Genomic DNA, 14,446 nt, shown 5'->3' with positions numbered 1-14,446 from the left:
TTACATATCGACACCTCAGAAATAAAATAGTTACAATTTTGAAGCACCTTCCCCTACCATATGATTAAAAAGGAATTCTCAGCCCTAGAGGAAGAGGTAGTTTGTAGGTGAAGTGCAGAGAGATACTGGCCCTTGGCTACCCATTTGCTTTGCAGATTCAGTACCTGTGGCATCTTTTAAAAATATCTGAAGATGTGTTTGTTCTTTTGGCTAGTGCATTGCTAGAAGCAGATATGAAGATAGGAATTCCATCCCAGTGACGTCTATTTGTTGAGCACACATGAGCTGGGCTTTCTATAAAACTAGTTGCAATAGGGTGTTTTGATAACCCAACAGTACTGAGGCAGCCTGTTAAAACCCCTGTTGACTGGTAGAGTCACTAGTTCAGAATGAACAAAACACCAGCAGATGATGCATGTACTCAAATCAAGCCTGACTCTCTGGTCCAGGGAACATGGGAATCTTGCACTTCAAATCAGGGGGGAACTGGCCAACGTGGTTCATGCCTGGGTGCCACAGAGTTCCAAATTATGGGTCACACCTGTAACAAAATGAAGCATAACATTTTTAAAGGCACTCTGTTCCAATTCCCTTCAACAAGTTTGCCCTTTTCATCTGCCTCTTATACGTACACACACACACACACACACACACACACACACACACACCATCCAAACTCTTCTTTATGCTTCAAGACTAGCACCAGCTCCACCTTTTCCGTGTTTTACCCAGCCCACTCCTAACTTCTGTAATAGACATTACCTAACTCTTGACTTTACAACTGAGGACTTTAGATACTATCATATGATTCTACCCTCTATGTAAACACATCAGCTTTCCCAAAGACATTACAGACTGAAGACAAGGACTTTCTTGAGTCTACCCAACACAGATCACATGGCATGATACTATTTACATAATCATGCGATAAATATTTGATGGAGGTGCTGAGACATGCTCTCCTTGAACCTGTGTATGCATATTGCTTTCAGAATACAGAGGAGAGACCCACCTTCCCTCCAGAAGCTTACACTATGGTCATTTTCAGTTATTACAGTTGGTAGTTGAGCTGTGAAACTGCCCGCCTCCGATCACAGCCACAGCTGAGGTAGACACTTCTGCACATGCTGTCCATTCTAGAATAACAGTCCCACCATGCATTACTCTGCTTTATGCCTCAGGGATTTCTCTGTAGACTTGTGAGCCAAGCACAGAGCATGGCTCCAGGATGGGTGAGGGAAAGTTCATGAACGCTACAGGCAACTCCAACCCAGTGGGGATGGGATTCAGTGGATAAATACCCAACTTGCCATCCTTCAGAAGAACAATTCTGGGAGATATCCATACACTTCTCAGAGGTTCTGTGGCCTCCCACTGAGATCTCAGTAATGCAACCTTCATTTGCTTTTCCTCCTTGCCTGTCTCACTCTCTCTGCTTCCTCACCCGTTTTTCCTGGGGTCACCTTCTGAATAAACTACCTATACCCAAGTCTCTGTCCCAGGGTCTGCTTTTCTGGGAATCCAGACTAAAACAGGTGCATTATAATAAGCACAGAGATTAAAAGAAAATACTTTTTAATAGGAAAGCAATGAAATGCATGCTCTTTGTCAGTGACCAAGATATGGTAGGAAATCTCTAAGGAACCAAGAGTCCCTGAACATCCTGGGCATTGACTTCTCTCACCCAAAAAATGAAGAGACAGACCAAAGGACCATTTAGGTCCCTTCCCATGCTTTAATTCCCTGATTATAGGTGCTGTTTGCATCCCTTTTATACAAGTCCTTTACCACTGAATGCTGGCAAAACTTCAAGGCCTTCTGTCTCATTACATACCTCCTCTCATCGCAACCTCAAAGGCCTAAGACTTACAAATTTTCCACGAGGGATACTTCAAGCTTTCTAGCTGCCCCTCACCTTGATGAACCTCAAACTGACAGTGTTCACTCTGAATGGGGAAAGTCAAAGGTCACACGTAACTGGCCTTGTGCATTCATCTATGCCCTCTCATGCTCCACCTTCTTTTTACCAGAATAACAAGGGCCTCGCTGGCTCCTCCTCCTTCCCTTGGTGGTACCAGCCTGATCTCTCTTCCAAATCGCTGTCCAAGACCCTTCATATACCTGTGCATCTCCCATACCTGCCTTACTGTAATTTGTACCTAACTGATAACAAATAAATGCTCATCGGGTGAATTAGAGAAATTTTTACCAAGGAAGATTCTGAATCATGCTAGTTTTTAAAATATCAGTTGGAAAACTTTATGGATCCTTTGCTCATTTATTTTTTTATTAGTGGTTTACAAATGTATTGTTTGTTTGCAATGTACTGCAGAAAGTATAATCTTGAAGTGACAAATTCAGATTTTCACAGAAAATACTAAAACCAGGCCAAAGAGATATTTGGCCTTCCTTTCAAATAAAAAATTAGGAGCATATGGATGGCTCAGTCAGTTGAGGGTCAGACTCTTTCATTTCAGCTCAGGTCATGATCTCATGGTTCTATGGGATTGAGCCCCGCATCAGGCTCTGAGCTGACTGTGCAGAGCCTACTTGGGATTCTCTCTCCCTCTCTCTCTCTCTGCCACTCCCCAGCTTGTGCTCACACACATGCTCAGTCTCTCTCTCTCCCTCTCTCAAACATTAAAATAAATAAAATAAAAAATTGAAATTCCAAGTGTAACGTGAAGAATACTCAGCTCTCCCCATATCCCCAGATGGGGCCTTACCTGTGAATCCAGGTTTCTTGGCTGTGTTCACTGCTGCCATGAACATGTATTCACTGTTAGGGTCATGCCCACCAGATCGATACTTCTGAAAGAAAAGTCAGAAACATGGTTTGTCATCTGCTCTTCCTCATCTTCATCCCTTGTATTTTTTGCTGTTTTCTATTTTTGGTTGACAAAAGCATTAGGATGTGGTGTAGGCTCCTGACTTTCAGGTAAGTGGGAGAACAATATGAAAAGGGCTTTAAATAAAAAGAGCCTTCTACCAAATTTCCTCCCTCATTTTTGTTCTTATTTTTCTCTTCCTTTGTAGATTTAGATAGTGAGCCCTACCTCACTCTCTTCCTTATTTCTGTCTCTTTTTAAATTCCATTCTTCACAGATACACCCATCATTGGTCTGGCTGCTGCTAACACTGTAGATATACGTTGAGTATTAACATACCTGTGTAAAATGCAGAATGGTGTAAATTCTTTCATTGAGAAACTGTATTATGAAAGACTGGAAATAATATCCTCCAGCACAGATAGATTGTTTTGTAATTGTCAAGTTCTCTTCCTAGCTTTTCCATGATGTTCTTCAAAAACAGAGTCATGGGACTCAGAGTCATGGGACAACTTAGCCATGGGAAGAATTTGGCCATTTCCTTCTCCGCTAAGACTGGCACCTTACAAGACTTTCTCATAGATTGTTTAACTGACAGGTTGAATGAAACAAAACTGATTGTTTCATCTTTGCCCTGACTATGGAAACTTAGATTCAAATTTGCAGCCCAAATTTAATGGTTCTCAGAAGTCAGAAGCATCTATTTTTATGTTTCAATCTTTGTCCTAACTTTTTGTTTTCTTGGCCCCAAATCCTTCATCTTTTTTTAAATAATAATAATAACAGTTCTTTCTATAAGCCATCAAACTCTTTAAGAATGAAGCAGCTAATAAAGTAAGCTTCTATTCCAAGTTAGTAGTTTAATTAGTAGACACATCTTGTGGAAAAGAAATTGTCTGTTAATGAAATTACTCTGGCAAGAGCAGTAGGTTCTTTGAGTAAATAACTACTGATTCTCTTCAGGAAAGCAGATGTGAGAAAAGTGCAGACATTGCTCACCTTTTTTGTAAGCCAACAAAGAAATACACATCCAAAAATGTAGACTACAACAAAAGCTGAACACCCTATGGGTAACCAGAACTTCAGTTGGCAGCACATCTGTGATTCTGGATTGGAAAGGAGACATGTTAAGAAAAAACTGTGAGAAACAAATCTTCTTTTGGTGCTGAATCACAAGTTCTATCAAATTTGAAAAGGTGATTTAATCAAATGCAGCTTGCCTTCATTACAATTATGCCATCCAATGCACAGTAAATAACACCATCTTAGTATTATAGCAAGCATTTAAAGACTAAAACTTAAAAGATTCTGTGCACGTATCTTTACAAATGTGGTTAATAGAAAGGACTTTTCTGTCTGTTTTTGTAGAAGAGTAAGTAGGCAAAGTAATAATATAAAATTATTACCTTCAATCACCTTACTCGATTCCACAAACCCAATGCTAACCAAAACCTTAAGTTTTACATGAATAGAGGCCATGGCCATTAGGCCATAGGTTTGGGTAATTGTCTTAAAATTTTTCCTGATTTTTAATGGCATATGCATTTTAAAGACAACAGGACCTATTTTTTCTTTCTTCCTCCCTTCCTTCCTCCCTTCTTTCCTTCCTTCCTTTCTTTGAGAGAGAAAGAACAAGGGAGGAGGAAGGGCAGAAGAAGGACAGAGGGAGTCTCAAGAAGGCTGACTATGAAATCATGACCTGAGCCGAAATCAAGAGTCAGACACTTAACTGACTGAGCCACCCAGGTGCCCCAATGTAACCTATTTTTAACACAATAGTCTACATGATCAAATTGCATATTACTCATTAATACTAATTATTAATAAATTATCCTTTGCATATTTTTGTAGTAAGTGATTGCCATAAATTGCACCAAAATGAACTCCACAAAAGATACTTAGAGGCACCTAAGTGGCTCACTGGGTTAAATATCCGACCCTTGATTTTTGGTTCCCTCAGGTCATGACCTCACAGTTCATAAGTCTGAGCCCCACATTAGTCTCTGTGCTGACAGTGTGGAGCCTCCTTAGGATTCTCTCTCTCTCTCTCTCTCTCTCTCTCTCTCTCTCCCCCGTCTCAAAATAAACTTTTTTTTTAAAAAAAGATACTCATTAGCCTAGTTGTTTTAATTAGCAAGAAAAGCTATTAAAATGGGAATCTACTCTTAAGTCTGAAAGATGAAAACAGGTCTTACCATAAATATTCAAATATTCTCTGCTGATATTCTTCTTCTGAAAAGGAGGAGGATCAAAAATTGACAGTTCACAGGTGTAATAGCTGGCATAAGAATTGTCCAAATTATACAAGAAAAAGGAAACACTGTCATTGGATAACTGAGTTTGACAGGATTTCAGATCCTTAATGGACACTGTATTACCACTTTCTTTTGTCTTAGTGAGATCACAGAGTACTTCTGTCCCTTTTAGCAACTTCATTTTAAATTGCCAGGCAATCTCACTGAATTTGCATGAAATTTGTACTCCTCCATCATGAAATGTAAACATCTTGGACTTAGCAGAATCATTGATTTCTCCTGGATAAAAAGGAAGAAAAAGCAAAAGTGACATTTCATGAAGATGTTACTCTGTTAGTTATATTTGAACACAAAGTAATCTCTTCTCTTCATAAAGTCACCTCTATTGCACCAAAATGAAAGAATTCCACAACCAAAAGAACATGAAAACAAATAAAACTGTGCCCTTGAAAATTACCTGACCAGAAATTTGCTTGTTATATATGAATATATAACACATAACATATTAAATAACACATTTACATAGGACAGGCACCATTTGTCTGATTATGCTTTCATATTGGAGACATACAGTAAACAAATATGTAGTAAAACATCTGAATTACTGCTAGGAATGGAGTACTGTTCAAATAAAGGTGGGGGGTTGGGTTCTAATTTTGTTTACAGAATCAAATAATGCCCTTCTGATTTTTAAAATTGAAATTGAAGGAGAATTAGCACTTTGTCAAACAAAGGAAGATTTGAGATGAAATTTGGGGAATGATGTAACTTATGAAAAACTTTCAAAAGTGAAAAAAAAGCTTAAAAATTGAATGATTATATATAAACATATATTTATGTTATACCCTCCTGTCAGAGAGCAAAACCACAGATGAATCATCTTCAAATTATAGAAATGTATCTTCTCTGAACCTGATCCATTGAGAATTGAATCAAGGTCTAGTGACAATGGTAAGGCACCAGATTTTTGTCAATTTTTTTTCTTTTTTCCCTTTTTTTCAATACATCTTAAGCTTTCTAGGAAGCCAAAGGTGTTTTTGAAAGCTACACAGAGATCACACAAAGAAGGAGCCAAAATGGTATTAAGTCTGCTTGCAGATTGAGTTACTGGATTATAAATTTAAGCTGTTCTTTTCTTTCCTTTTTTCTTTTTTTATATGAAATTTTCTCACTGAAGTTAGGAAAATAATTAGCATGAAAGTTTTTTGCTTAAGTTTTGAAATCTGTCTTTATTCTTGAAAAGAGTGTATAGCAGTATTAAGAATGTTTAAGGAAAAAAAGTTGCTCAGCCCTACTGTGAAATAGAAATACTATCTGTATATATTTTCTATCTTACAGATATATACTTGTTTTTATAGAGCAAACATATTACTTTGTGTCCTGCTATTGTCATTTAATCATATATCATAAAAGTTCCATTTTTTACATAGTTGTCACGATCATCCTTTTTGACTATATATTAGGACATAATGTTAATATATAATTTGTTAAAGCATTCCACTAATGTCGAATATTAGGGTGATTTTTATCATTTTGCTTTTATGACATGGTCAAAATGTTTAAACGTGTTATAACTCTATGTAATGCCATATTGCTTTCTGAAAGAACTCCATTTATGATAGGACTAGACATGCAGGTGGATTCATTTGCCACAACTATGCTTGCATGAATTGCCTTAATTTATTTAAGATCTAGCACAGTTACTTATTTAATATCTATAGGCTTTAATTTAGATCACTCATATTACAAGGGAACAGATTTCAACTTGGGGATTTGACTGTGCAAATATGCATGTGTACTAGTTTTTCGGTTACGGCAGCCCACATTCAAACAAATTCCCACACCAAACCAAAATTGCAAAACAAAAGGTCTAAAAAATATTATTAAAAAGCTTAACAAGGTTTAGCAAAGAGGAGAAAATGGTAGGTTAAATGTGAAGAACAAGAACCCAGAGAGATGAGCAGAGTTTAGCAGTTGCTTGGACTCTGAGAGTGTTTGCTGTTCTCCCAGGTTCAAATTTTTGTTTTCATGTCTCAACTCCCAGAGTTTTCAAAGTGAGAAACCTAGTAGACCATCCTCTCCTCAGTAAATTAGGATCTCAAACGGTTCCCTTCTGGGACCGCAGTTAAACCAGAAGGAAACCAGCTCACCTTCAAATCACTTCAATGGACCAGAATACCTAAATCCTTGAAGTTGGTTTAGGGTGAGTTTGGATCATTATTACCCTTAGGCTATTGAGAGGAAAAATGCAACTATTCCAGGAAGAAAAGATTTACATCTTAGGCCTCAAATCCTATCCACAAATAATATTTAAAAACAATGACAAGGACACCATAAAAACTAACCAGACATGCCAGTGGGCTTACTCTATTTAAGGCAGTAAAAGACAAACTTGTAATAAGCTCTGCAAAGCACAGGAAACTAAAAGAAACAAACAAAAAAACTCCTTTGAAAAAGAATCAAATAAAACTGGCAAAAATCATACTGTGATTAAAAATTCCATGAATAGGTTCAAAGTGTATTAGAGCTAAAGAGAGAATTGGTGAACTAGAAAATTAGGTTAGAAAAATTATTTGAAGTGCAGTCATCATCCAGATTCAAGAATCCCAGAATATCACTAGCAGATTGTTTTAAAATATGCACATTTAGACATATAATAAGTCCTAAAAGCAGCCATAGAAAAGACACACATTACCTTCAGGGAAGGAACTGTTAGACTGGCAGGTGATGTCTCAACATCAACAATACAAAGTGAAATAGTAAAGGTATGTATAATGAGAAACTTTGGTAAGTGAAGTATGTATATTGTGATTTCTTGCCTAATGACTAAAAAATAGAAACAGTGCAGTGGCAGGGGGAGGCCAGGGGAGCTCAGTCGGTTAAGCGTACAACTTCTGCTCAGGTCATGATCTCTCAGTGTGTGAGTTCAAGCCCCATGTAGGGCTCTGTGTTGACAGCTCAGAGCCTGGAGCCTACTTCGGATCCTGTGTCTCTCTCTCTGCCCCTCCCCTGCTCATGCTCTATCTCTATATCTCTCTCTCTCAAAAATAAATATTAAAAAAAAATTTTAAATAGAAACAGAATATAAAACCTAAATGGATATCACAAAGTTCAGTCTACTGGTTGTTGTTTTTTTCTTTTTTATAAGGGGAAGGAATTTTTGGAATCAGAAAGCAAAACCCAGGGGTGGAAAGGCTTCTCTGTGCAAATAGTGTTTTATTTCTTGAGCTGTGGTGATTATGGAGGTAAGGTAGTATGCTTTATAATTATTGTGCATTGATGTTTACTCTTCCGTATAGATGTTTTCTTCTAGAATAAAAAGTTTTAAGTTTACAGAAGGGAAATAATGCTTGTCTTCATTTTAAAAACAGAGGAAATAATGTAAGCAAAAAGAACTGATACCATGAATATGCATGCACTCTAATATGCATTAGATTAAAATGAAAGATATTTTCTTAGGGACTTATTTATCTGAAAATAAATTATGTTGCATGACTACTGTTGTGATGTTTAGGACTCTGTATTCTCCTGCAGAGGATAAAATCAGTGGGCTGGTTCTCAGTTTCTTTTCTTCTTTTTTTTTTTTTTCAAAGTTTGTTTATTTTTAAGAGAGAGATAGAGAATGAATGGGGCAGGGGCGGGGAGGTGGAGGGGGGGACAGAGGATCTGAAGCAACCTCTGTGCTGACAGCACAGAGCCCCATGTAGGGCTCGAACTCACAAACTGCAACATTATGACCTGAGCTGAAGGCAAACACTTAACCGAGTGAGCCATCCAGGTGCCCTGGTTCTCAGTTTCTTTAGAAATGTCCAGGGAACCTGGAGGGTGGCTCAGTTGGTTAAGCGTTTGACTTTGGCTCAGATCATGATCTCATGGTTTGTGAATTCAAGCCCCATGTAGGACTCTGTCTGACAGCTCAGAGCCTGAAGTCTGCTTTGGATTCTGTGTCCTCCCTCTCTCTGCCCCTCGTCCACTCATATTCATATTCTCTCTCTCTCTCTCTCTCTCTCTCAAAAATAAACAAACATTAAAAAAAATGTCCAGAGCAAATTTCCCTAGGACTTTAGAATGGCAGCAAGTAAACCACAGAGATCTTGGAGCAAAAGTGTCTGTAGCCACCATGTAAACACATAGACATAGATGCAGTATCTTGTATTTCTGAAGATGTTTTATCAGCAGCTTCTCTTCTCTGCCCCAGGCCCACACTATGACCCATAACCCAACACAAGATGAAAGGTAATGGACAGCAGTACAGAGTAGTGGAAGTGTAACACAGCAATACCCAAGGAAATGAGAGGAAAATTCTGGCCTTGCATTAGCAATTCTGTGACTCTGGTACCCCTCTGACTTCAGTCTCTTCATCTGTGAAATAAGGATGCACCAAAACATCTTAAAGTTCTTTCCAACATTTACTCTCTAGGAATCCAGGATCAAAACCTATCCAAAGAGATGGCCAGAGAATCTGTTACTTTGTTGTTGTTCCAATATTCCTCTGGGTTCCAGCATCTTACTGGGATAGTCCAGGGAGTCGGGAGAAATGAAATTAAGTGAAATGATCTTCCTGGCCTGTGAAAGTCTTTAGGTAGGGCTAAGAAGACTACCTCAGTTTTTCTTCAGTAATCGTGCCAAGGATGTGTGCCGTTGACATCAGAGGAGTAGCTGGGGATTCCAAAGTGTCATTTCTGCTGGACACTATGACTTGTTCATTTTATTATATTTAATCTAGGTGAGCTTTTTATTATTAAACATAGTGATAAGAAACCTGACTTATGTTTCTACATATCCAATGCTTAAGCTTTTCATCTGGAAAACCATTTGACAACTCTAAGTCTGCAATTTGAATGTTTTCAATTAAAAGAAGCAGGTATGACATTTAATCAATTGCTTCATAATTACTTTGGCACCTGTAGAACAGATATGCTTCAGTACCTAATTACAAATGCTCCTTAGCCTTAGGAGACATGTGAAAAAATAGTATCAAAAGGAGATCATTCCTATAACCATGGCTAAAGCATTTAGTGGGTAAGCAGATAATTAAGTAAGTATTTAAGTATTAGTTTCTTATAACTTCAGAAACAACTAGAATCTTTTCTTCATCCTCCCTGGATGTTCTCATCTCCAAATCCAATATTCAACCAGGAGTGCTGGTGTCATAACACCAATTTTTATAGCCAATTTTTGTTTTGGTTGAATGTCAGATCTGTTTAATCAGTTCCTCTGCTGTACCAGAAGTTAAAAATTATGAGTGTTCCCCTCACCAATCTCTTTCTTCTGTTCTTCCTTTATCTCAGCTTACATTTTTTTACATATCACCTTTTAATATAAAATCATCCTCCAAAATATCCCTTCTCACAGTCTTTGATAAGTTCCCCACCCTCCTCCCTAACACACCATCTGCATCTCAATAAGTTCTCATAGGCAGTGTCCATCCATGTTTCAGACACCCCCAAAACACCTTCACATTTGTGCTTCTTGTAACATGATTCAACCCCCACTCAGCATCATAAACAATCAGACTTGGTAAACTTAGAAATTATACAAATACAAATCTAATTTTTTCTGAAGACCAGACAGTTTAGATTATTTGTCTACAGGGAATACAACTTCTTGGGTGCATAAAAGACTCTAGGTTCAACCTTTGATTGAAGTGCCACTAGCAACAACCAAGGGATGTGTAATAGAAGTGGGCAACCACATGAAGCTAAACAGTGATCACTACAGACTGAGTCTTACAGACTGAGTCTTACAGACTGAGTCTTACAGACTGAGTCTTACAGACTGAGTCTTACAGACTGAGTCTTACAGACTGAGTCTTACAGACTGTGTTAAAATCTGTCTACGGGAAGAAGGCCTAACTTCCTGTACTTCTGTTTTATGTCTGGTTGAGTCTATCCACTGCTCCTGCATCTAAACTTCAATTGGACCAAAACAGTGTATCTCTCTTTAAGACTGCAAGAGTTTCCTAACTTTCTGCTCTCACTCCTGCCCTTTTACCATCTATTCTCTTCAGGGAAGCCAGAATGATCTTCTAACATTCACAGATCGTGTCATTGCCCTGGTTATAAAACATACATTTCACTTGGAATTAAATCCAACTCCTCAGCCTGGTTCCCATGACCTGCATGGCCTACATAGCTCTCTAACTCCATTTTATACCAGTCACTCACTACACTGCAGTCATATTGTTCTTTTTCTATTCCTCAAACATAAGAAGCTGGTCCCGTGGGCTTCAAATTTGTTGGTTTTTCATCTACAATGTTCTCTCCGATCTTCACCTAACTGTTGCTTCTTCAGCGACCACTGACCACTCAATCCAAAGTACACCCCCTCAAGTCATTTTTCTATCACATTACCTGAGAGAAGGTATTTATCATTGTCTGAAATAATCTGGTTTATTTATTTACTTATTTATTGTCTGGCTAACCCACTATTATTACATCAGCTTTAAAATCAGGTATCTTGTTGATCTCATTCACCAATCCATCCCAGTTATCTACAACAGTACCTGTGGTATGTAGTAAGTCATAATAAATATTTATTGGATGGATAGATAGATGAACTAATGAATATGTAGATTTCAGTGATGTTATAAATCTGGGGAGACGAATAGAATATACAATGTAAGTACCAAAAGGGCTCTCAGAAATGATCCAGTTAAGCCTTTTATATTTACCTTTTGTCAAGCTAGACTTGGGCAGAAAAGTGAGTATCTTGCCCAGGGTTACACAGCTCATATCTGGACCATGATCTCATGATTAGCTATGCCATGTTGCCTTTCTTCTAGAAACAAGTACATGCAGATGTATAATCAAGCATAAAGGATATCTCCTGAAATGGAATGTCAGATTCTATAGAAAATTCTCTCTGAGCTCTAAAGAAACAGATTCTTGATCTTTAAATTTCCACTAGGTTCATAAAGACTTGTTTACATGGCTGTTGATTCTCTTTGTCTACAGAGGAGAGTACAGGTTTAAGCCTAGTTGATTATTTAGATCTTCCAGAGTACACAGTCTTAAAACTGCCCCATGTATGGCCAAGACAGGGGCCCATGGACCAATGATTTTTCTAAAACACTCAGATGTTTCATAACCACAGCATGTTAGTGACTTAGGATAAAACACCATGCTACATCTTTTAGCACTTAATACATTATTTAAAACACAATAGGAATATGTTCTCTTGACTCCTGGTAATAGGTCTTAAAATCTAAATACTAAGTATTAGTTTTTAGCTACCGTATCTGTTTACTTCTTGTTAACAGTAAAACACTCCTGGATTATAAGTACTCTGGAGAACAGGTATTGTGTCTTCTTAATCAAATCAACTACCATGCCTAAAGGGTACAGCCTTCCCAATAGAGGTTCAAACCTGTTACAACTGCGTTAACTATGATTGTTATAACCTTACTTTTGACATCAGTGGACTAATGGTTCCAAGAGTAAAATCAGGGTCTTTATATTAGATGATTTCTTTAGGTTTTCAAATCTTGTTGAAGGGATAAGAACAATGGTATCCCCCAGGAGTGGGAACTGCAGAGGCTGTTTAAAAAAAAAAAAAAAAAAAGAACTTGGAAGAAAAGATTATTCTCCTGGGAATTGTACTCTGGCTCAGAAGAGTTTATTTGTAAATTGTATTTTTAATATCTAAACCATTTCATTTCTACAGTATAAGATGGCCTGGATGAACCCATCCTGTCCAGACTCCTTGTAAGCAGTTGTGTCTGTTCTACCTGTTGAAATCCTTTGGCAAAAACACTTTAGAATTGCAGAGGGTATGAGACAAAACAGTAATTTGACTTCCTTCTCCTTAACTCAGACTTCTAACCACAAACCTCCACAAAGGTCTCAGAGTGATAGAAAGATAAGATCTCCTGAGTTGGCAATTATTGATAGTGCTTATTAAACATGTTTTCTGTAATCAAACAATAAACTTTAGCTTAGCACAGCACATGAGTATGACATAAGAGGTGAAGTTCTAAAAACTGCAATGTTTTTAGGTTTTGTTACATTTGATCTTTAAGAAATTTTGGCATTTAAAAAAATGCATTTACCACTTTTTCACCTTTCATAAAAGTAATGTTATTTCTTATGAGTCTACTGGTTAAAACTTTTAGAATCTTGATTACAGATTTTTATACATGTATAATTTCTGTACTTCCATTACTATTCAAAGGCATCCATACTCCAAAGAAGTGATTGAGGTAAGTAGGGAGGATAGGCAAAATAAACCCAATCTGATCTCACCTCCTAGCATAGAAAATAAAGACAAAAGATGTGTAGAAGGTAGGAGAAAATAAAAAAGCCAAGAGCATGCACGCGTGCGTGCACAATATGTGTATTGTTTTTACTTTCCAAGGAACTCTGTTGGGGGGATAAAACAACCCTTGGTCGTCTAAAGTATGTATCCTATTACAGAATAAGGAAAAAATGGAAGATTGATTTTCTTCTAGTAAAAACTTTCTTCATAAAAATAGAAGAATACCAAATATGTTATAAAACTTTGTAGCAATATTCATGAAGTAGTTAAGTTGCAACAAGTTACTTTGTTAGTTAATTCATTGTCATTGATTTGAAATTGTTCCACCAGGGAAATTACATGAGATTAAATGAACCTAAGTTCCTTACACAGATGAGAGGGAGAAAGAATTTTACTGGCACCTAAGAATATCCACATTACTTCCCATCCCTCCTTTGGGCACATAGACAAGGCATTGGCTGGGTGAACTTGTTACACTGAAGGCTTCAGCTCTCATCTCTACTCTGGTGACCCACACCTTTATCTCAGCCACCCCTTCCCTTGGCTCCAGTCCTTTATCACCAGTTTCCTTTCAACATCTCTATCTGGTTTCCTCTAATAAATCAAAAGTAATATTTCCAACCTGAACTCAGTATTCACTCCTAAACCCAAACCTTGTCACTTAAGGGAGTCACTAGCCTGACCCCTTCCTCATACCTCCCTCTCTCTGGCTCTCCTGATCTGACTGGTCGCTAACTCCTGTTGACTTTAGCTCAAGGATATCTCTTGAATTCAGTTGCTTTTCTCTATTTCTGTTGCCAATATAGGGCATTTTTGTGTCTTCCTTCCTCTGTGGAAGCTTCTTGACTGGCCTTCTAAGCAGCAGTCTCTCCTTTTCCAAGTCCATCCTCCATGCTGCTTAAAACTTTGTTTCTAAAAAAAGCATTTTACATGGATAAAGAACCTGAACGTGAGACAGGAAACTATCAACACCCTAGAGGAGAAAGCAGGAAACAACCTCCTTGACCTCCACCGCAGCAACTTCTTACTTGACACATCCCCAAAAGCAAGGGAATCAAGAGCAAAAATAAACTGTTGGGACCTCATCAAGATTAAAAGCTTCTGCAC

General features: G+C 37.8%; 1 protein-coding gene across 1 annotated transcript in view; it reads right to left on the bottom strand.

The window, feature by feature from the left end:
- Window positions 1–249: 249 nt before the first annotated feature.
- ICOS (inducible T cell costimulator) overlaps window positions 250–14,446 on the bottom strand; it is a 23,165-nt gene continuing 8,968 nt past the window's right edge. Inside the window, exons 2-5 of the mRNA XM_039217703.1 lie at window positions 5,024–5,362; window positions 3,828–3,934; window positions 2,727–2,811; window positions 250–541 (exon numbers count right to left, since the gene is read on the bottom strand). Of these exons, the coding sequence (XP_039073634.1) occupies window positions 501–541; window positions 2,727–2,811; window positions 3,828–3,934; window positions 5,024–5,362 (572 nt within the window). The 3' untranslated portion in view covers window positions 250–500. The remainder of the gene's footprint in view (window positions 542–2,726; window positions 2,812–3,827; window positions 3,935–5,023; window positions 5,363–14,446) is intronic.

Source organism: Hyaena hyaena, unplaced genomic scaffold, assembly GCF_003009895.1.
Source record: "Hyaena hyaena isolate Hyena2069 unplaced genomic scaffold, ASM300989v1 scaffold_707, whole genome shotgun sequence".
NCBI lineage: Eukaryota > Metazoa > Chordata > Mammalia > Carnivora > Hyaenidae > Hyaena > Hyaena hyaena.
The sequence above is the reverse complement of the archived record's forward strand: the minus strand, read 5'-3'. Positions and strand labels throughout refer to the sequence as shown.